General features: G+C 44.0%; 1 protein-coding gene across 1 annotated transcript in view; it reads left to right on the forward strand.

Moving 5' to 3' along the window:
• Positions 1-22,921, forward strand: part of lamc1 (laminin, gamma 1) — a 43,644-nt gene that overhangs the window by 10,151 nt on the left and 10,572 nt on the right. Inside the window, exons 2-11 of the mRNA XM_024268653.2 lie at positions 8,963-9,267; positions 13,809-13,939; positions 18,419-18,585; positions 19,219-19,407; positions 19,538-19,655; positions 21,028-21,126; positions 21,204-21,340; positions 21,411-21,533; positions 21,621-21,810; positions 22,759-22,871. Coding sequence (XP_024124421.1) covers positions 8,963-9,267; positions 13,809-13,939; positions 18,419-18,585; positions 19,219-19,407; positions 19,538-19,655; positions 21,028-21,126; positions 21,204-21,340; positions 21,411-21,533; positions 21,621-21,810; positions 22,759-22,871 — 1,572 coding nt within the window. The remainder of the gene's footprint in view (positions 1-8,962; positions 9,268-13,808; positions 13,940-18,418; positions 18,586-19,218; positions 19,408-19,537; positions 19,656-21,027; positions 21,127-21,203; positions 21,341-21,410; positions 21,534-21,620; positions 21,811-22,758; positions 22,872-22,921) is intronic.

Below are 22,921 nucleotides of genomic sequence, written 5' to 3' on the forward strand. Positions count from 1 at the left end.
CCCCCCCACCGCCAGCAGCTCTTTGAGCACCAAATCAGGGCCCCCTGATGTTCCTTCAGGTCTTTGTTTACGCCCCCCCAGCCTTACACACACATTCCTTGCTGCTGTGTGCTAATTAAAGGCCCGCGCTGCGTTCAGGGTCCCCTCAGTTTGTGTGATGTTCACTATGGTGTGGGGAAAAAATTTCCCCAACAGACTCTGCTGCTGATTTGAGGCCTAACTGGAGTCCTTCTGAAGGCGGCTGCGACTCCTGTGATGCGTTCAGGAACTGCTTACGTCTGACCGTTTGTGTTTGGGAGGCGAGCCGTGTCGCAGCAGTTTTTTTTATTTTTTATTATTGGACCTGCATGGGTTCTGCTCTCGCTGCTGCAGCAGGAGGATCCATGGCAACCCTGTTCTTCTGTTTCATGGTAACTTTGTCTGCAGTTGGTCACCGGATCGAATCACAATCATTCATAGTTTTTCTAGAGCTCCTGAATGCATCACATGTAGAAACCAGATGAAGATCTCTGCACACCTGAGCTGCTCCTGCTGTCCTGAAAGCAAAGAGCCAAACAGAAGAATGCTCCTTGTCTTCATCCCCCCAGCCCTTTGAACTGTGACCCCCCAGATATGATCCTGTTATCATGCAGCCCATCAGCTCCTGCAGCCTTAGACTAAACACCAGAGCACAGAGACTGTATTATCTGCTCTATTTCTGAGGAGGATCCTGAAATTCCTGGGTTCAGGTAGAATCCAGAACCACTCCTGGTTCTTAGTCCAGGATCCAGAACTGACTGTGCTATGATACTATCAGAACTAATAACTATGTTTGATATGCTCCCCTTCACGGTGCTGTTCATATCCGTTCCAGTTATTCCTCTTCACCTCTGAGGCATTCCCAGCCTGCTCCTATAATCTTCATCTCCGTCTCTGATCTTCCAGTGGAAGTTTCAGAGAATGTCCAGAGGAGGAGAGGATGCAGCTCGAAGACGGAACATCTGAGTGATGTTGCACAGACGGAAAAAGCTGTATTGTGTGTGTTGTGGTGCGTGATCAGAGACATCAAAAAGATCCACACTCAAAGGTCTGACAGATTATAGGGCTTTAACTTTATCTCCTGTCTCACAGCTCCATCTAGACTTGATGCAAAGCCATAATCCAGGGTTTGACACCCCACCCCCTTCTCCCAGCATTGTGTTCTGGGTAAGGGCTCCATGGTTCCACCTCTTTAACCTGTGAGAGCTCGTTATGCAGACATTCATCCTCTGGAGATCCTCTGATAAATTCTTGGAGGTCCTACACACCACCGATCAGATTGTTCTATCAGATCAGGTTTTTCGGAATCTAGAGATAAACTGCAAAAATACCCGATCCTCCCGAGAGTTTTCACCAGTCCTTGAAGGGCTGGTGAAGGAATCTGGTCCAGTTGGAAAAAGGCAACCCCCCCATATCTACTCGATTGTAAAACTGACTTCCTCCCCCGTGGGAGGACCACGTCACTGTGGGAATGAGATCTGGAAAAGACGACTCTGACCTGAGAGGAAACTGTGTCAGGGCATCGGCAGTGGTGGGGGGGGTTCCGCTGAGGAGGGGCCTCTGTGATTTGCTTTGCCCAGGAAGCGCCGGAGCACCTCCGGGAGCTCTGGGAGAGCGCGTAGGGGTCTGTTATTAAAGTCAGCGTGGAGTCTGAGCGCATGACAGAGTTGCAGGACAAGCAGATGCATGCAGGGTAATTTTAGCCTTGCTGGTGGGGGGAGGTGGAGGGGAACAGTAAGGGCTTCTCAAAGTCGGTTGGGGGTAAACACATGATTACACCGCTGACGTGCAGACTGATTTATGCACTGCTTCAAGGTCTCCTTCTTCATCACAGGGACAGCTGCCGTGCGGGACGGAAAGTCCACAGATTACATATTTGAATTTGTTAACATATATTTTTGTTATGGCACATCTATTGGGCTAAACTGATGCCACAGATGTGGGTTTCTATCTTAAGTCTGAAGGCAGTGTCAGTCTTTGAGAAAGATGAGAGGAACGCGCTGTAACCCCTGAGGGATGCCCAAAGTGGGCTTTCCAGACAGCAAAGAATTCACTGTAAATGTAAAAGATGCCACACTTTAGACCTGCACAAAAAATGTATCCATACATCCATATCAGCCTGTGTAACTCATGCACTGCAAAAACTTCAACAAATCTTAAATGTCTACATTCAAAAACATTCTCTTAGCAGGTTGAAGTATTTAACAAATCAAAAACAAATCTCTTTACAAATGCACACAGATCCCGCCTCGTGTGTGTGTGGTTGTGGGTCATTGGAAGCATAATTTAACTTATGTTGACTTTTATTTAAATGAAGCTGTTGCATTGAAATGGAAATTATGTATTATTATTATTTTTTGGTAGTTTATCACAAGTTGCATCATCGGGGTATTGACCACTAATATTGCACATTGCAAGCTTTCCTCATATTGTGCAGCCCTACCATTCATGTGGCAGATGTCACAAACATTACAGATGTTGCATAGTTGGCAGATGGTACAGACGTTTCAAGCATTGCATTTGTCGTTGATGTCATAGACGTTGGTAATGCTGCAGGTGTTGCAGATATTGCAGATGCCAAAGATTCTGCAACTTCTAAAGATGTTGCTAGTATTGCAGATGCCACTGATATCACAGAGATCCAGCTTCAAATGCTGCACCTGCCACAGATGTTGCAGACGCTGCCGATTTAGCAAAAACTATAAGATGTTGCAATGGTCGTGGCTGTCACAGAGATTGCAGACATGACAAATGTCTCAGACCTTGCCGTAGTGGAGATGCTAAAGATGTTGCAGATATTGCAGACCCTGCAGGCCTTGCATGGGTTCCAGCAGTCGTTTTCAATGCTGCAGATGTTGCAAATATTTTAAAAGCCTCAGATGCTGCATATGTTGCAGATTTCGCAAGCGTTGAAGTTATTGTCGATGCCACAAACATTCCAAATGTGACAAGTTTCCCAAACAATGGAGATGCCATATAGGTTACAGATGTTGGGTTGCTGTAGATACCATAGATGTTGCAAATGTTACAAAACCCGAGATGTTGGAGATGCCACAGATGTTGCAGATCCTGCCGTTGTCTCAAGCAATATAGATTCTGCACTTGTCGCAGATGCCACAGATATCGCAAACATTGCAGACATACAGGAGTCAAAAGACTTGCAAATGTGATATCAGATTAAGAGACTGGAGGATGAATTTGCAGAGTAATTTTCCCCCCAAACTGTTTTCTGCATGAACCCTTGTTTCGCCTCAGAGCTGCGTTCATTTGTTTCAAACGGATCAGAAACACTCAAATTAGTAGGTTCTTTTGCATGTTTTCTGCAGATGTTTTCTGTGCAGAACTGCATGTTCCCGATGGCTGTCTTCTAATCCTACACATGAAGGACCGAGCAGTTTCTCACGTGTGGGTGCAGCTGTGTCTGCTGACAGCAATAAAACAGACATGAGTCAGAGTTTTATTGCTCCTGGAGAGGGAAAAATGAATAGTGAACAGATTTATGACAAACACGGATGCCCCTCATTTCCTCCTCCTCTTTCCAGAGTTTAGAAGAAAACGAAAGGCTCAGCTGATGAATGTGAGGAAACTTCAAACCATGAGGAACATCTGTTTGTATTAGTGCTGGTGTGGATTATTTGTGTTGATCTCACCTCACCCCTTGAATCTGCAGAAACCCTCACTGTTTTGACGGTGTTCATGCAAACGCATGGGTGGGGGGTATAGCGTCCAGCAGTTAGATCTATAGGATCCTCTATTGCATGTGTTGAAGATATTTGTCTGAAGTTTGTGGGGGGCTACTGGAGTGTCATGTGGGATAGTGAGGGTTGTTTATTTCTAGGGGGAGGGCACTTCTTTGGTGGTCTCTGCTGTCAGCTGTAAATTGGGGAGGAGCATGCCCTCCAAGGACCTCCTGAGTCATTGTGGGGTCAGAGGTCAACTCTGGACAGTTCTCCTCAGTTTGCTGCCATCTGTGATGTGATGAAATGATGACACAGGTCCTCCTCCATAAACACCCTCCCCACTTATGATCTTAATTGGAATTTCTCACTGGATATAAACCCATCGTATTATGTTAGCAGATCAATCCAGGCTTTGCATTTCAGCGAAGCAGGAAGTACTGAATGTTACAGGTTCCCAATAGACCACTAGAAGCTTGGAGTAAAGGAGAGCAATTTTGGATGAGCTCCATTAAAAACAGTCTGAGTAAGTTGAGGTCAAGTTGCCTGCAGTTCAGAATTCTTCTGAAATTTAGGGTCACAATTGATTTTTAGAGATAGTGGTAGATCCCAGGTACCATGATTTTCTTGAAATCAATTTTGACTCTTTCATTTATAGTACTTGTTTGCTCAGACGTCCGTGATCAAGCACTTTTTATAAAACTTTCATGTTGCTGACAACCAGTACCTTTAACCAGTCGGTGGTGTGAGTGGTTTAACAAAGATCCTGCAGCTTTTTACCCAAGTGTTTTAAATTTGCTAACACTTCTTGAGAATTCTGTCTGGTTTAGCAATTTCAGCATTCCTTCTGGTCAGATGGTCATTTAGATAAACAGCAGATCTTTTCAGATTTTTCCTTCATCAGAGCTAGTTTGTGTTTTTGATTTACAAACCTGATGATGATAATTGGTTTATCCGTCTCCTTTTTCCAGGGAAGCTGGTGACAGGTCTTGATGGTATTTATATCCAGGGAAATCCCTTCAGACTTGAAAAATGATTCCACCTGAACGTCCTCACAGAGTTCTTCACCAGATCAGAAGCCATGCAAGGATTGCTGGCTCCATTGGCGCTAGACTTTGCCCAGGGTTTGATCTGTAATCCAGTGAGGATTATATCATTTATCCTGACTTGCTGTTCTACTTCGTCCACTCGGTTCTCCAGAATGTCGACCCTGTTGTCTCGTTGCTTGTTCTGGGCTCATAGTTGTTGGATTTCTTTGGCTTTGAGGTTCTTCGAGCGCTCTCTGATGTTTCCGATGTCTCTTATCGATTTTCTTTTTCTTTTTCTTTCAGAGCCATGATCAGCTTCTTTTATTTTTGCAGAATTACTACATTTTAGCAGTAATTTTGCGATTAATCAAGTTTTAAGTCACTTTACCATACCTGCCAAGATGCGTCCTCTCTTGTCGACCTGAAACCAGAAATGTTTTTAATGTTTACAGTCTTATATTCTATTAATGAACATTCTGGAGAGGAACAGGTTGTTTTTTTAAATACTTGTTGTTTTGTTATATCTGGGCTTATATTTTTTTGATTGGCAGGTGGTTGGAACCAAGAAAACTTCCTATAATTTTTTGTTTTAAGGTCTGGAAAATTGAGTTTATGATGGTATAAATGCTGTATTTGCCTGCAATTAAGTAAATCATAACTGCTTGTTTTAATTAAGATTTTAGTGCCAAGAACACGGAAAGAAATGAAAAAGACATTCAGATTTTAAAGAAGGAATTACTCTAATGAAAATGCTGTTTTGGTGATTTTAACATGTTCTTGTAGCAGTTTTCTGATGATAAACAACATAAAAGAATTTAAGATTAAAATTATGTTTCTGAGTATTTTTGTATTCTAATCGTAACAAATCTGTTCACTCCATTCTGATTTCTCTACTAGTAGACAATTAGATCCGTAGCTCAAAACTGTACATCTGGAGAGCTCTAAAATTGCTCGCCATTTTTGTTGCACCGCTAATGTTAGCTTGGGGTTGTGAGGGTGTAAAAAGAGATGATGAAAGATTAGCAGAGGCTTATGTCAGCACCAAGAGTCCCACCCACAACTCAGAGGTAAATTTCTAATGCACTACTGCTGCTCTGCAGAAACTATGTCCTAGAAAATAGCATGTTTTTTTAATATTTTGGCTATAAACAGAAAAGACAGCTGGGAACCCTTTTAGAATAGATCAAAAGATGATTGGCGTGGGACTCAAAGCCTAGACCCAACTAGGATGGATATGGGCTGTTAATGCTTTTCACATGATACATGAATTTGTTGAAAAACCTGCATTCAAGATGTGACCATAGCAAAAGCATAATGCAGTGTGATGCTTCAGAAGACTGTGGAAAGACGCTTGCTGGCAGAAGTGCATTTGTAACTGGTTCTAATGGATGTTGAGTTATGAAAGGCGGCAGCAAATGGACTACATCTAGCTTTTGTGCTGGTGCACCTAAGAACAAAGGTTATGTAGACCGGGGCAAACATGTTAGTCTAAAGTCCAGAGGGACAAGTATCTACAAATAAAGCGTGCTACATTCATTCTTTATTCTGTCTGTTTAAATAGAAAAAATAACTAAAGTTAAAGACAAATGGAAGGGGAGGGGCGTGATTAGCCAGAGTCATGTGATTACAATTGCTGGTTCAAAAGTCATGGGGGTGTTTGTATGCCCCCTGTAGTTCACATGAATCCAGTGAGGTCATGGGAGGAAGTCCTGGTCGGATCTGACCTAACGGTCTTAAAGATGAAGGTGTGCAGCTGTTGAACATTTGACGTTCTCACAGGAAGAAGAGGGACTCATGACCCCCCCGACTGAAACACATTCCATTCCTGCTGTCAGTTGGCCACCCCAACCCCTGCCTCCCCCACTCCTCAGGAAGAAAACTCTCCTTCCTGATCGTGTTTGTGTGCGTGTGTGTGTGTGGGGGGGGGGTGTTATCGTTTCATGTCCGGACCTGACGGTGGGCCCTGAGGGGAGACTCCTGTAGGGTCAATGCACCATGGGGGGGGCATGGGGGGGTTAAATTTCTCTTAAAGCTCAACCAGCTAATAAAACCTTAATCCCTGGTTTAGGAGTTAGCACCCGCTTTCTTTAACCTGCAGCTTCCTGTTTACAGATGACAGCTTTACGTTTGCCCCGCCCACTTCATCTCCATTGTGGGTGGCTATAAAACCCCCCATTCAGAATGAAATATTTCTGTGGAGTCTCCAGAGGCTGAAAGAGCGTCTGGATGGTTTCCTCCATGCGTGGGGGCGCACAGTGTGATTCTCCTCTGAAGCATTCTTTCTCAGGGTCAATACAGTTATTGTTCAGAAAGGGGGGAACCCCCCCCCCACACACACACTGACAGGCGGTCAGCTGTCTGCATCTGCATCACTTCCTGCAGTGGGAGGGGCACTCTTAGAACGCTTGAAGCTCTTCGCTCTGAGTACAAGCTTCAGTCTGGGAGGGGCCATGTTAACCTTGACCAGTGGAGTATACCCAGGTATTTGCACGTGCACGCCCGCACGTGTACTTAGGAAGCTAGTGTGTTTGCTCCATTGTTTCCTGTCATAAACTGCAGCTTTTGTGAGTCTCGGTCCCCTCATCTGCTTCACCTTTATTTGTTTTACACACAGACCCCCCCTCCCCCCCAGGACCGGGCCCCCTGCTGTTTACAGAGCAGATTCTTGGGCTGAGCAAACAGCCAAAATGCCCCTCCCACACACGCCGCTCAGACGTGTGGAGACCTGCGGGCCGCGGCGATGCTTCGGCACACAACTTTGTCGGCTTGCTGGTTCCCATGGTGACCGGCTTTGATTACAGGCCGGAAACATTTGCTGGGACCGCCACCATGGCAGCAACCAGCAGACCTGTGAGGAAACAGAAATCCTGACAAATTGCACAGGTTTACCTGAATTAGCTGTTACTGTGGCGACGGAGGGGGCGGGGCAAACTTCAGCATTAGCTGCTATGTGTAAAGGGAACCTTAACCCCAAAACTATTGCATACTTTTAACAGCCATACATTTTTTTTTGCCTCATTGGACCCCATTGACTGTATATGAGAACTGGACTGAGTGACCCCTCCCCACTTGCGTTCCAAATAGGAAGTCCCTGCTGGTTCCGAGAAGCCTAAAAAAAGACTATTACTATTACTCCGTCGATCCACTTGTCAGATAGCCATCCTTGATCTGATAGTTTTCTTAACATCCTCTTGCTTATCTGGTTTTTCATCATAATATTTTTTCTTTAGTACAAGTTATTCAAATTATAAACTGACCAACCAGTTGTCTCAATAAAAAGAGGCGGCTTTGCTTCAAACGTTCAATTGACAGATTCCGCTTCAGTAGAAGGGGTGTGGCCTTCTAAGATGCTCACTACTGATTAAAGAGAGCGGTTGCTCTGTCCAGTTCTCTATATACAGTCAATATCAGAATCATAGTGGGCGTTATGGGATATTTAAAAAAAAGTAATTTATATGGCATTTGTATTTGCTGCTATTTTCTCCTTCAAATATGATTCACATGATAATGAAGTCGTGGGAACCCAGGATTTCTTTCCTTAAGTTTATAATAACAGTGCTACTATGTTAGTTTAATAATATGTTACCTGTCAGTTTAAAGTGCAAAATGACAAAAGTATAACCTATAGGCTGCACTTCGGTTTTTCAGGGTGCTGGAAAATGGGTCAGAGAGCCGTTTTTAGTCCTCAATCAGGATGTATTCAGACTGGAAATGTGCTCCAGATTATTAGGGGAAACAAGCTTTGGTTCACTTTAAGCAACCAAATATCTCCAGTCTGAATACACCCTCACCTCTAAAAAAAAAAGTGCCTCTGTTGCCTCCTGGTAAACTTCACTAAACTCATCTCATTGCTGCTCTGCTGCATTAGCAGGAGGCTGACATTAGCCCCGCCTCCTTCAAGCCCGATCAAAAACCAAATGAAGCCAGGTCAGTTCACCAGGTAACCACTGGGGGTCTGTTCTAAAATGACCTAATTTATTTCAATAGAAAAGTCCGACTTAACAACAGAATCAACTTGCCTTTGCGTTAAAACCTTCTCTGCTCCATGACTGATGGAGATGGGATTCTTTTTGATGAACTTAATTTCATAACTGAGCAGGTGAACATACCCTGAGGTCATGTGACCCACAGCCTGATGAATCCACATTGGCTCAGGCTCTATTGGAAGTCACTGAACTCCTATTTAATGTCTCAAAAACTGGATCAGAGAGCTTCACGTGTGACCTTCTGTCTCTGCAGGGAAGGCCTTCGACATCACCTATGTGCGCCTCAGGTTCCACACCAGCCGGCCGGAGAGCTTCGCCATCTACAAGCGCACATATGAGGGGGGGCCCTGGGTGCCCTACCAGTACTACAGCGGCTCCTGCGAGAAGACGTACCAGAAAGTCAACCGCGGCTTCATCCGCACCGGAGACGACGAGCAGCAGGCGCTCTGCACTGACGAGTTCAGCGACATCTCGCCTCTCACTGGGGGCAACGTGGCGTTCTCCACGCTGGAGGGGCGGCCCAGCTCCCACAACTTTGACAACAGCCCCGTCCTACAGGTGAGCCGGGCCCCGCCCTCTGATTCACCGGGTCAGAGTGGGGATGCAGGTAGAAGTTGGCAAAGCTGGTGGATATTTGTGGGACTAGTTTTAAGCAGCTCCTCCCTCTCTGAGGAAGACCATATGCAGAACCTGATAAAAACAGATAAGAAAAATAGAATGTGGAATCACACTTTGCCCCTCCCACCACAAGCACAGAAAAGAAGGGGCGGGTCTTAAAAATTAAAGGGGGAATGCATCAGGGTCCATCCCTGCTCAGGTTGCAGGTTTGTTTCCTGTGAGTGATGGTTTCTTTGCCCCCCTCCCTCCCTGGATGCTCCGACTTGGCTGGTCTGGCTGACCAACAGCTGGAGAACACAACCCCCCATCTCCATGTTTGTGTTTCCATTATCCATCTCTGTGGAAATAGTTGCTCAATAACTGGGCAGATTCTTTGTTGCTCAACTCAGTGGAAGTTTGCCCCCCCCCTCCACTGTAGCGCCGTTCTGCCTGATCAGAGAAGCGGGTCATCCAAAGCAGAACAGTCAGACACTGTTCCAACTGCGGCCGCGGAGCCCCTCCTGCATGCTCTCACACGCCAGGATGTTCCGCTGGAGCCGCCTGATCGTCTCAGAATCTGAATTTGAGAAGCAAATCTTCAGAAGTGAAAGCAGGAGGCCTGCATCTGCTGCAAGACTGACGACGCTGGAGATGCTGATGCAACGCTGAAGAGCCTTCAGGAACTTTCTGAAGTCTAAACTCACTGCAAACAAAGACACGACACCACAAAAGCTGCTGACGACTTCAAGAAATGCAAAACGCTGAACATGTTTGTTTTTTTTAGAATTTTTAAATATAAAAACAAAATCTGCCAACTTTTAATTAAATCATGGAAGAAGCAGAGTAAAAAATACATATTTGCTTAAAAAAACAACCTGGAGGATGTTTGCTAAAATTCTGAGCTCTGAGAGTTTATGAAACAGTTTCCATTTATTTCATTGATCATAAAACAGCAGAACAGGACAAAGAAGATGTGTAATGGAGCTGATGAAGTGAGTCTGATGCTGAATTGTTTGATAAACTCTGACTGAAGGAGACAGCTCCTGGGGAGGGGGTGTCTGTGACCATTGACTGTATATGAGAACTGGACCGACTGATCGTCTCTCACTGGGGGCAACGTGACGATCCATCTTCAACCACATGAAGTAACTTCAGCCGCCATTTTTTCTTGATACACCGACATGTTATCACTCCCAACTTATCATATATGAATGCATGACTTGGGCCCCCTCCGTGACACTTTTTCATGTTTTGGGCATCCCCAAATAGTTCTTGTATGTGAAGACTGTTGCCATGAAATCACGGGTCCCCAACCCTCGAGACACGGTAACAAACTTCCCACCCTAAACGTCAAAAGGGAATTGGGAATGAGAATGCGTTGGATACACATTGCTATGTTGGACGACAGCAGTAAGCAGTGATTGGTCCAAATCAGTTTGAGAAAATGTTTCCATGGCAACTACTGTCGCCAATCAGGGATGAGTTTGTTGAAAGTTTGAATGTTCAACATGAGACCACAAACTTTTGAGTTATCTGATTGGTCAGTTTATAGCTTGAACAACTCCACAAAAAAAATATTTAAAAACATTTGTATTAGCCGAACATGTTAAAAAAGCATCAGAGCAGCAATGGTTATTCTGAATAATAGAACGACTGAGTAAAAGCTGTTTTCTCAGTAGCAGTCTATGGGATTTTGACTTCTTGGAGCCAGAGGGCACTTCCTGTTTGGGGTCACTCGGTCCAGTTCTCATGTTCAGTGAATGTCTGTGCTGGACCATCATGACATCTTCAGCATCGGTGTCCCTCTGAGGAAGAGCTTCTTCTGTGGGGGCCTTCAGGGCTTCATGGTACAAGGGTGTGTTCTTCAGCTAGTCATTGTGATGAAGATGTTCTCAGTGGGGATGGGGCTCACTTTTGCTCTGCTGCAGAAGCTCTGTCCTCACACACACCCACACACCACCACCACCAGTAAATGAACATGAACAGATTTAGCTCCACAGTTCAAACTTCCTTATTTGACTCGTCGGCATGAAGCTATTTTTACCAAAGCCGGGACTCTTTTGAACCCCGGTGGGGGGGAGCGTCAGACAGCGGCGGGTCGCTCTAACATTCCGGACGTCTTCAGGCTTGGAGCGGGAAATAACCACGGAGGCCCCGCCTCCCTGCAGCCCAGGTCTCTGTAAACCAGCGATGATGCCTTCCTGTCAAACACGGCTGGTTCTCTCAAAGGGTCTCCATTGTCATGCAGCATCAGGACTATGATGATGAGGACAGTTACAGTGAAGTAAACGCCAAACTATTAAAACATTAAACTCATTTGAAAGGGCTTTTATTCTGGGAGCTTCCCAGTTCAACCAGAGGTAGACACCTGCCCTCCATGCCTCCATTCTCCAGACCAGCACAGCCCCTATGAGAACATAGGTGATCCAGGATCAGGACCGAGTTCAGAGCTTATCCATTAAAATCTGACAGAAACATGGAAGCTGTTGAAAGTGAATGGATCAGCTGCAGCTGGGAGCTGTTGGTTAAATGCCGAGTTCCCAGCAGCAGGAAGCACGGTCCAACCACAGCGTTCCTGTAAACAAATGTTCTGCTGGCTCCGGACCTGAGGTTCTGCCCTTACCCCAGCCTGCTTGGAGTCTCAGCTGAGGGTGGGGGGTGAGGAGTGAAGTCAGCTGTGAGCTGCTCTACTTCAGATCGGGCTGGGCCTGTCGCCGCACGTTCCAGACACACAGTCTGACCTTGCAGGCAGCCTCAGGGTCCAAACCCCCCCACACGCACATTTTCCTCATGTTTGTGGGGGAATTCAGATCTAACACTCGGAGATCCTACAGCTTCCACACTGAACACATTCCCTGCCGTTTTCCAGGATTTCACATCCCTGTGCAAAGTCTGGGCGTGAGGGGGGGTTGGCATTGACACATCTGACCTGTGAGGATGTTTGGCCAAACCTTTAATGAGATTCCTGGGTCTAAAAATGGTTTTGAGGGAGGGGGTAGATACTTGAAGTTTCCTGTCAATGCCCCAACAGTCTGGTTTGTTCTAGACTTCCAGCTCTGAGCTCTTGTTTGTCTTCAAACAGCTGCTCCGGCCGGGCTTAACAAAAGACCTGATAACAGCCCCCCCACACTAACCCCCGCTGATACGGAGCAAAGCTAGCGGGTAGCCTTGAGTCTGCGGCTGTGATCACAAACAAAGCTTCAACTTTTTTACGTTGAAGGACCTTTGTGGCCCTTCCTGAAGGTTTCAACAGCAAACTAGACAGACCTTTGGGACCAGGTTACGTCCTGACGTGGGAGGGGGCTTTTTAGCAAGCAAGCCACATTCTGTTTTGTTTTCATACTGAGATTAAAGTCAACTTTTCCATTCTTAAGGACATTTTTGGCCTTTCCTGACAGTTACAACAGCGAGCTGGATCAGGTTACATCCTGACGGGGAGGGACCTTTTGCAAAACAAATTACGTTCTTTTAGTTGAAAAAGATCCAGTAAAATCTTCTGTTGGGACATATTATTTTCATACCACATTAATGTGGTTATGAGCTCTGAGATTAAAGTCAACTTTTCCATGATTCCCACCATCCCTCCATGATTTATGGAAACGTGGAAGCCTTGACTCATGATCCAATTATATGCTGACGACTTGACTGTTTACACAAACGCAGCTGTCCTCGAGTTTTCTATTGTTGTGAGGTGATCCAGCTGCCAAAACGTTCTTTATCTCTTAATCAGCTTTAGCATGTTGAGCTCCTGCACTGTAACTGCTTCATTTTTCTTTAGCTTCATTTCAATAAACACTGAAACGTTTATTTTATTGTTTTTTTTACAAACACTCATTACAACTAGTTTCCTAATCTGTAGTTAATTTTTTACAAATATTTTAATTTCCTAAATTTACATTTACGAACTGACTTTACTGATGGCTAAATTTCAACACAAAATCCCCTTTTGAATTATCTATATTATCACAATTGAAGATTTACTAATTTTTACTGTTCTTTTTCTTTTTACTTGTTTTAATATTTAGCAGTTTAGCAAAAACAATTTTACATTTTTTAGCATTTAATCTAGAATTTTTAGTATGTCACAGTTTAGCATTCTTAACATCATAAACATAATTCAGTTGTTTTTTTAGTTGTTTTTAGCTTATTTTGTCATTGTACTGTGTTAGTGGTCTTACTCCATTGTAAGCTAATTGAATTTTATTTTTTTTAGTTTTTCATATTGGTGCTACTTTAGTATTTTATCTAAAAGCTCAAACTTTTTGTTGTTTTGCATATTTTAGAGACTTTTTTTCATGGAATTAAGCATTTAAAAAAATAATTCTGCGTTGATGAGAAATGATTGTTCAACATTTTCTGCACAACAAATTGTGTATTCACGTAACCAGAGTACCAGTTTAGTTTGGCCTTTTTTTTTTCCATCTACAAAAAAAAATGATTCTGGTTTGTTTTTGGTTTCTTCTCTGACCACAGAAAAATAACTTGAACCTATTGTCCTCCAGGACTGGGTGACGGCCACGGACATCAAAGTGACCCTAAACCGGCTCAACACATTTGGAGACGAGTTGTTCGGGGACCCCAAAGTCCTCAAATCCTACTACTACGCCATCTCAGACTTTGCTGTGGGAGGAAGGTAAACAGACGAGTTCATCTTCTGTTATTCTCCATAAGTACTTGAGTCTGCTTCAGATTCTGGACTAGACTTTACTTTGAAGTCTTGAGTAGATTCTACTTTAGAGTCTGGACTACCCAGCATCAGATACTAGACTAAAGTCTTCCTCAGAGTCTGGACTAGAGTGTCCAGCCAAGTTTGGCTCAGAGACGGGATTAAAGGCTGCTTTTGGGTGGACCAGAATCTGGACTAAGTCTCCTTTAAAGTCTGTCTCAGGATTCTTCATTAGTCTAGGCCAGGAGTCTGCATCAATAGATATAAATTCTATTTACTATTGGCATGAAGGCAAACAGAAATATAAAGAGAAACTAGCATTTTCCCAAAAATGTGAATTGTTCTTTATTTTTGACAAAAGCTTGTATGACTTCCTTTCAAAATAAGACTTCCTGTGCCAAACAGGATCATTCCAGTACAGCAAAGGAACTCCAATTAAAGGTTTTTAAACAACGCAAGGCAAAAATAAATTAGATCTACTTTGGTATGCCATCATCCTTTTCCTTCTTACTCCTGCTATTAACCTGAGGAAAAACATCAATTCGTTGGTTTATGATCCAGTAGCAAAAGTATATTGAAAATATAAATATATTTTAACAACGCCTTCTAAATAGCTACTAACTATTGTTGTGCACCATATAAAAATAAGTGCTCAAAACTCATAAAATGAACAAATCTTTCAGAAAAGATGAAACTTTTTACTAAAATTTTACTTAGTATTTGAAATCTGTGGATTCTGGAGGAAGTGTTGAGTGAATAAGTCATTTTGATGTAAGTGAGATACATAGTTTATCTAAGTTTTAGGTGCATCTCAGCCATACATTTATAAATGTTGCTCATCTAAATTAAATCAATTATTCAATTATCCATTTTTATTTTTTTTCATCCAGAGAGCCACTGTGGAAAGGTAAAAGAGCCACATGTGGCTCCAGAGCCTAGAAGGTTGCAGCCCTCTGCATTAGGGGATTGGGCTTCACAAGTGAGTGAGTTCGGTATGCAGGTTGTCTTTATTCCAGTCCTGAGGTGTGTGGTTTTTTTTTTAAACCCCCCCTTCCTGTCACTTGCTCCAGAATCTGTTAGAAACAGGGGGGAAATGGTCTTGACAGGCATTACTCGAGCGCTAACCTTCTTCAGCGTAATCCGTCTAAAATGTGGAGCAGAATTTTCTTCAACTGGCATTCCTGAAATTCTTGGCCAGCAGGGATGGATTACAGGGAAACAGGAATGGGGCGGGGCCAGCAGTACGGCTGAATAGGGAGGAGGCTTGTGCACACCACCTGCAGGATTTAACCTTTACTTATGCGGGGAGGGCTTTACCTGTGGCCCCCTCTGGTTAATGTTTGCCTTGCAGATTCATGCCTGCAGACAGCCGTCACGGCCACTGAGCCGGTCAAACGCTGCCGCTGATCTGAGACATAAACTGCATTTTTTGTAATGAAATCCTTTTACCTTTACTTTGTTTATATCTAAACACCATGTTCTCTCTTTATTGAAGCACGTCTCTTATTGATCCTGGGGTAATCGGGGCACTGCAGGGGGCGCTTGAGCTGCTGTTCATATATTTTTGTTTGAAAATGATCAGAATCAGATCAGAACAAAGTTCTTCATGATGATGATAGTTAAAGTCTATGAGAAAACAAAAACTTTTACAGCAAATCAATCTTTTCCAGCAGAAAGATGTTTTTATACAAAAGCTTTACAGGAAAAAGACATACGCATGTAAACAAGAGTTACAAATGAAACTGTCACATCTTAAAGTCAGAGCATCAATGTAAACCAAACAGGACTAAGTGAAGGTTTAGTCTGAGTCCATAGTTTAGTCTGGATCTCTAACCTAAGCTGCAAGCTTTCAAGAACGACTGAAGGTTAGATCATTCACAAAAATAAACTGAGATGTTGTGACTGTCGGAGCTCATCTGCCGTCTAAAGATAATCTGATTGAGCTTGTGCTCATATTGATGCTGCTGCTGTTAGCTCACTTTAAAGCTTCATTCAGTCTTATTATCCATATTCTACATCCTGCTGTGATGTTCTAGTTTAGCTTTTCTAGAAAACATCTACTCATCTACAAGTGCAAGAAAAGGAGTATGAACACTTTGGGATTACTTGGATTTCTGCTTGAATTTCTCATAAAATATCTTCTGATCTTCATCTAAATCACATCACCAGATAAACACAGTCTTCCTAGGCAAATGGATCAGAAAAATGTAAGTTTTTGTGTTTTTATTGAACAAAATGTGTAAACACTCAAAGTGGAAAAAATATGTGAACCCTAACAATTGGTTGACCCTTTGACAGGAATAACTTCAAACAAATATTTCCTGTAGTTGAAGATCAGACCTGCACAACGGTGGGAGGAACGATGGACTGTTCCTCTGAACAGAACTGTTTCAGCTCTGTGATGTTTTAGAATGTCTGGTGGGAATCACTCTCTGGAGGTCATGCAACAGCATCTCAATCGGGTTGAGGTCAGGACTTTGACTGAGCCACTCTAGATGTCGTATTCTCTCCTATTTAAGCCATTCTGTTGATTTACGTCTATGCTTGGGGTTGTTGTCCTGTCACATTAGCCCTGCTCTGAGTTTCAGGTGGAGAACAGATGATTTTAGGTGTTCCTGCAAAATGGTTTGATAAACTCATTATCACATATCGAACACATAGTTTGGTTGAGGACCTCTCTGCGTCACTTTTTGACCCCAGTTCGTCATTTTTTGATGTGGTGGCTGTTTGTAAAATCAATGGTCCGCAACCCCCGGGACGCGGGACCGGAAGTGGTACAGCACGCAAACTGGTCCTCAGGACACGGCCGGTACCACTACCATAACCCAGTACAGTTACCCTAACCCAGCACTGGACGTGGTACACAGATGCGGCACTGGACGCCACCTGGTACTAGACGCAGTACCCATTGCAAACCAGGCCCGGACGTGGTACCGGACGATAACCAGAATTGGGTTAGGGTAACGGTCCACTCCGCATTCCAGTACTGGTTTTTCGGACGTGGTACCGGGTTAGAGTACCGATGTGCTCTGCGTCCTGGTACTGGTTTGCATCTGGTACCACATCCGGGCCTGGTTTGCGTTGGGTACTGCATTTGTTCCAAACTCGTCTGTTCCAGTACTGGGTTAGGGTACCGGTGCGCTCCGCATCCTATTTCTGGACCGGTTCGGGGCCTGGAGGCTGAGACCTGTAATTTAATGGGAACAGACAGCACGCCAAAAAAATGACGAGTTGCAGACACCCAAAATTTCAATTTTTGACGCAGAAGGTTCAAAAACGTCAACATGTGACACGTTTTTAGTGAAAATGTGTTGGGAATTCATGTTTCCGTCGCTGACAGCAGTCCGCCCAGGCCACGCTACACACCCAATCCCATCACATGGATTGGATTCCAGGATGGTCAATTCCAAAGTTCTGTTAGCTGTTGGAGAAGTCATTTGCCTTGGGGTTCACATTTTTTCCACTTTAAATGTTTACATGTTTCATACAATGTAACCTTTTTTCTTTTTTTAAAGAAGTTGTTTGTATGGTGATGTGACTTAGATGAAGATCAGAGCATATTTTAAGACACAAATGCAGGTAAACTCATACTTTTCATATTTTTTCTTGCAACTGTACAAGAGGACACATCAAGAAAGAAGGGAGATTTCTGCCCCCTGATTGCAGCTTCTACGTCACAGTTACAGGCTTTTTCAAACAGTTTTCTATCTGCTTCCGATTCATCATAATTTAAATAAATAAATAATCAGAAACGCAGTTTTATACCTAACTTGTCCTCCACCATGAGAAAAATACCATGAGAACATATTAAAACTCATTGGAGTGTGTCTTTAAAGTTTGCTTATTGTGGAATATTATAATCTTTATGGGAGGTGTAGTTTGAACGTAAAGTTCTTTTCAGTTTTTCTGCTGGAGGTATTTAACTGGTTCTGTTTTGGGCTTCCTTTAACCCCCCTTGGGCATGTGGATTTGAAATGGGATAACAGCACTTTCCACTGCTGCGGGGCACATTTTTTCCCTAAAAACTTGAGCGAACTGGTTTAAGTGGATTTCTACGTGCATGCACTCACGTCCTCATTCCTCCTGTGCCACTTCTGTCGGTTCCTAAACTTTTGAAAGTCAGTGAGGATGGCCTCGTCCTGCAGGACTCTCCTGTAAAGTGTTGATCTTTGTTCTGAAGCTGAGGGTTCTCGTCTCTGTAGCTTTAATCCTGTTTCCTGAGGTAAAGCTCCTTCTTCCTTCCAGGGCGGGCTGCCTGCACACACCTGAGACAAAAGCCGCTGAGCAAGTCCTGTCGTGTTGTGTGTGTGTGTGGGTTTGAAGAAAAGCTCCCCTTGAAGGCAGCAACTGCAAAACCTTTCAATCCCGACCTCTAAGGCCGCGTTTGAAACGTCCTCCTCCCCTCCTGGAGGTTGGGTGTCATCCAGGTGTGCTTCTTTGTGGCAGGTGTAAGTGTAACGGGCACGCCAGCGAATGTGTGAAGAGCGGCGGGGGCCGGCTGCTGTGCGACTGCAAGCACAACACCGCCGGCGACGACTGCAACGTCTGCAAACCGTTCTTCAACGACCGACCCTGGAGGAGAGCCGCAGCCGACAGCGCCAACGAGTGTCTGCGTGAGTCAAAAAAAAAGAAACCACAACCACAGCTTTCAGTCACAATTGGATGCAAGGCTTTTGCTGCTGCAGGTCCCAAAATGTGGAATGCCACGCCCCTACACATAAGCCACGCCCACTTTTTTTGTTTGTAAACTTCTTCAAATTATTTTTTGTTTAAATACACCATTTATCATTTGTAAAGACAGTTGAACAGAATTCCGTTAAAGCTCCTGAGGTTTTCCTTTAGGTCTCTCTATCAGAGAGAGGAGTGTCATCTGCACAAAAACACACAAAGTAGTCCTTTGAGCTTCTCTAGTGAGGAGCTCCTGCAAGAAGCTGGAGACATCCTCCCAAAATCCACGCTTATCTGAACTATCACGTGGGAAACCTGGTGCAGAAACTGAGCCTCTGGGGGATTGTGGGATGTGTAGTCGGTATCAGACAATGATTCACACTCCAGACGGCGAGGTGTGACTAAACGGGGATTTTACTTAAATCTGCACCCACAGTTACGCCATCCATCCAAAAACACTTGAACAGTTTCTACATGCGTGAGCTATGCGGTCCACATCTGGTACCTCACTGCCCGCATGTGTCTGCCTCTCCTGCATGACGGATGAGGGTTCAACCACGTCTGTGCTTGTGTCTCAGCCTGCAACTGTAATGGGAAGAGCTCCGATTGTTACTTCGATCCGGAGCTGTACCGCGCCACGGGGCACGGAGGACACTGCAGAAACTGCGCCGACAACACGGACGGGCCCAACTGCGAGCGCTGCTTGGACAACTACTACCGAGACCAGAGCGGCAACCGCTGCCAGCCCTGCAGCTGCAGCCCCATCGGTGAGCTCCAACACCTGCTGCAGGGAGAGCAGCACCCTAATAAAAGTTTCTGGATCACACAAACACATTTCCCTGTTTTGGATGTTAATGTTGTCAATTACTTTGTTTTTATTCTGGTGGCTTTCTGCAGGCTCTCTGTCTCCTCAGTGTGACAGAGGAGGAGTGTGTGCGTGTAAACCTGGCGTGACCGGAGAGAAGTGCGACCGCTGCCTGCCTGGATACCACAGTCTGACTGAAGCCGGCTGCAGGTACAAACCAGATCAGATCAGACCTCCTTATGACCGACCACAAAGCCGTTTAGTTGAGAGGGACCTGACATCATGGTCGGACCCCAACCCAAGAGTGTAGAAAAAAAGACCTTTTATTAAAGCTTAAAACAGGAAACTGTTTGGGTCGCCAGCTAAAATAAAAGTTTATTTTTATTTTATTGGGGGAACTTCCAGTTCCAGTCAAGGACTTCTAGTTGTTTGGTTTGGTTTCCTGTCATGTTAAAGACCTTTCTTTAGATCACAAGATACATTCATGTACTTGAAGGTCTTTTTCCCTTAGATCTCCTCAGTGATGGACCTTGATCTTGGAGCGCCCTCTTCTGGCAACATCATGAACATGATCTGTTTAAGTTAAGAACAAACTCCTGAGCCTGTTTTCCAGGTGTTTACAGTCAGACCGCCGCTCACCTGTTCCTCTTGGTGATGCAGTTTCTGACTCTTAAGAAATTATTTTAGATTTTTTTAGGGCTTGTAACTGATTGAAAAAAATAACGAATTAATCACAAAATGGGAAACAAATAAACGCAGTTAACTGTATTTGCTGACCGCTTATGATCTGCAAATAATCACAATATGAAATCACACAAAACTGCACATTTAGAGCTTTTTTTTTTTAAATAATGATGCCACTTTTGTATCGTTATTAATAACAATAATTTACTGGGGACATTTTATATGACAACATGCAGCTTTTGAACAGAAAACAGACCAGAAAGACATTTTTCCTTTATTTTTGCTGTCTGAATTTTTTTTTTTTTTTTTTTTGTGTGCACAAAACTGACATCCAGCCACCTGCACACCTAAAAATAAATAAATAAATAAATAAACAAAAGTTCCGGTCACATAGCCCAAATGTTCTGTATCACTGTGCAGACTGTTTTCCTTTATCTTCTGGACAAAAACAGGTGCTAAGAGGTGAACTTTCTCTCTGAACTGATGCTCTAAATACGACCAGCATTTATTTCACTTTCGTTTGCCGTTGAGTCTCAGCGCCGTGGCGTCGTGTTACCACGACAATGTGCTGGACCATGAATCAAGTAGTTGCTTTTTTGTGAAAAACCTTCCTAAACCTAGAAAAATCCCAAGAATAAAGCACTTAAAACCGATTGAATATTTATTTATTTTGTAAGTGACCATGGTATAAATGGGATAATGCCAACAGAGTGTTTTAATACACCCCGTGGAAGCCGGAACAATTTGAGGAAGGAATGTGTCTTTGGGAGGTGTGATTAATTTGTGTTCAAAAATATTAACTTGTTAATTCTTTTTTATTAATCACGTGCATTAACTTTGACAGCCCTAATTATTTTACATAAAATTTTCCCCCTGCCCTCCCCCCATCATGTTGCAGGCAGTGCAGCTGCTCACCTTCAGGAAGCACCCAGGAGTGTGACGTGGCGACGGGTCAGTGCCGCTGCAAAGAGAACGTGGAGGGCTTCAGCTGCGACAGGTTTGCTCGCCCGCGCCATCCTCCCATATCAGCCTGACTTCTTGGTCGTGACACCCCCCTTCTTATCTTTGCTTTAGGTGTAAGCTGGGATTCTTCAACCTGGACCCCCATAACCCTCAGGGCTGCACGCCCTGCTTCTGCTTTCAGCACTCGTCCGTCTGCGACAGCGCCGAGGGATTCAGCGTTCACTCCATCACCTCCACCTTCACCAACGGTAACATTATTGCTGCTGGGAGGACCCCCTCCCTCCAAAGAAAGATGCTTCATTTGTGTTTGTGTGACAGGGGACGAGAAGTGGAAGGGTCAGCAGCAGGACGGGTCCAGCGTCTCCATCCAGTGGTCTCCCAGCGGACAGGAGGTTTCCCTCAGCTCCGACAGCTTCCTGCCCATGTACTTTGTAGCTCCAGGTACCCCCCACCCCCCACCACCACTTCATCTTCACTCACAGTTTGCAATAGTTTTAAAACATTGCTCCTCTGGTTCTCATGTTTCAGAGAAGTTTCTGGGGAACCAGATTCTTAGTTACGGTCAGAACCTGAGCCTGAACTTCAGAGTGGAACGCCGGGACAACCGTCTGTCTGCTGAGGATCTGATCCTGGAGGGGGCCAACATGCGGGTGGCCGTCCCGCTGATCGCTCAGGGCAACGCCTACCCCAACGAGAACATGCAGAGATACGTGTTCAGGTGAGCTCTGGGTTAAGAGTACGGATGTAGACATGGACCCAAATCCAGAGTAAACGACTGCTGAATTACTAAATTCAGACTCAGAGTAACTGATTACAGGTAAAATAAATGTGTTTTTGCACATGATCCGTAAATAAACATTTGTATAAAGTTCATCTTTCTTTTGGACTGTCAAACTTTCATTTATAATATCATTTAGAATATAATAAATGAATTGCTGTTCTTTAATTTCTATTGGACAAAAAAATTCAATAATTTGGTCATCTAAATATATTTTCATCTTCAGATTTTAATTTTGACATCCAGATGTTTGCTCCCTAACCACTGCCGAGTTCCTACTCTAGGTTAATATTAAAATGAGAAATCTTATTAGTTTTCTTCTTAGTCACCTCAGGTGTCCCCCAAGGCTCTATCATTGGACCCCCCCTTTTTTTTCTTTTAATCTTATTTTGCCATGATGCACTCAATTTCTCTCTAGTTTCCCCCCAGGGTAAGACTGTTGTGTCATTTTTACATCAGTATCTTTGCACCCCCACATGAATAATTTGATCATATCTGCCTATTTCAATACAGCAAATATCCATCCTCTCCAGACCTCCATAACCCCATTCCATCTCTCTTCTTTCACAACCTTCTTTATTTTGCCTTTTTTAATATTTGCAGTTTATTTGTATTCATGTAAAACAACCATAGATTAGGATTAGGATCATTTATTATCCTATCTGTAGTAATCTGGATTTAACTATACCTTTTTAAATGAACAACCATTGAAAATCCATTTTCTACTTCGACTGGATTAGTTTGGTGTGTTAAGGGATCCTTTTTTTAATCCTGTGATGTAATAATCTGATCAGTTTAAAATCAGAAGATAATCTGAGTTTATTCTGACAGATTTTAAGATCTTTATAATCATCTGTTCTAACCCAAACTGTTCTGGTTCTGGATAAGGCTCCATGACAGCACCGACTACCCCTGGAGGCCGCACGTCAGTCACTCCGACTTCCAGAAGCTTCTCCAGAACCTGACAGCCATCAAGTTCCGCGGCACCTACAGCGAGAGGAGTACGTAACGCCGGCTCAGCCCGCTGCGGTCCGAATGTTCTGCCGCCGCT

Source organism: Oryzias melastigma, linkage group LG17 (genome assembly GCF_002922805.2).
Source record: "Oryzias melastigma strain HK-1 linkage group LG17, ASM292280v2, whole genome shotgun sequence".
Classification (NCBI taxonomy): Eukaryota; Metazoa; Chordata; class Actinopteri; order Beloniformes; family Adrianichthyidae; genus Oryzias; species Oryzias melastigma.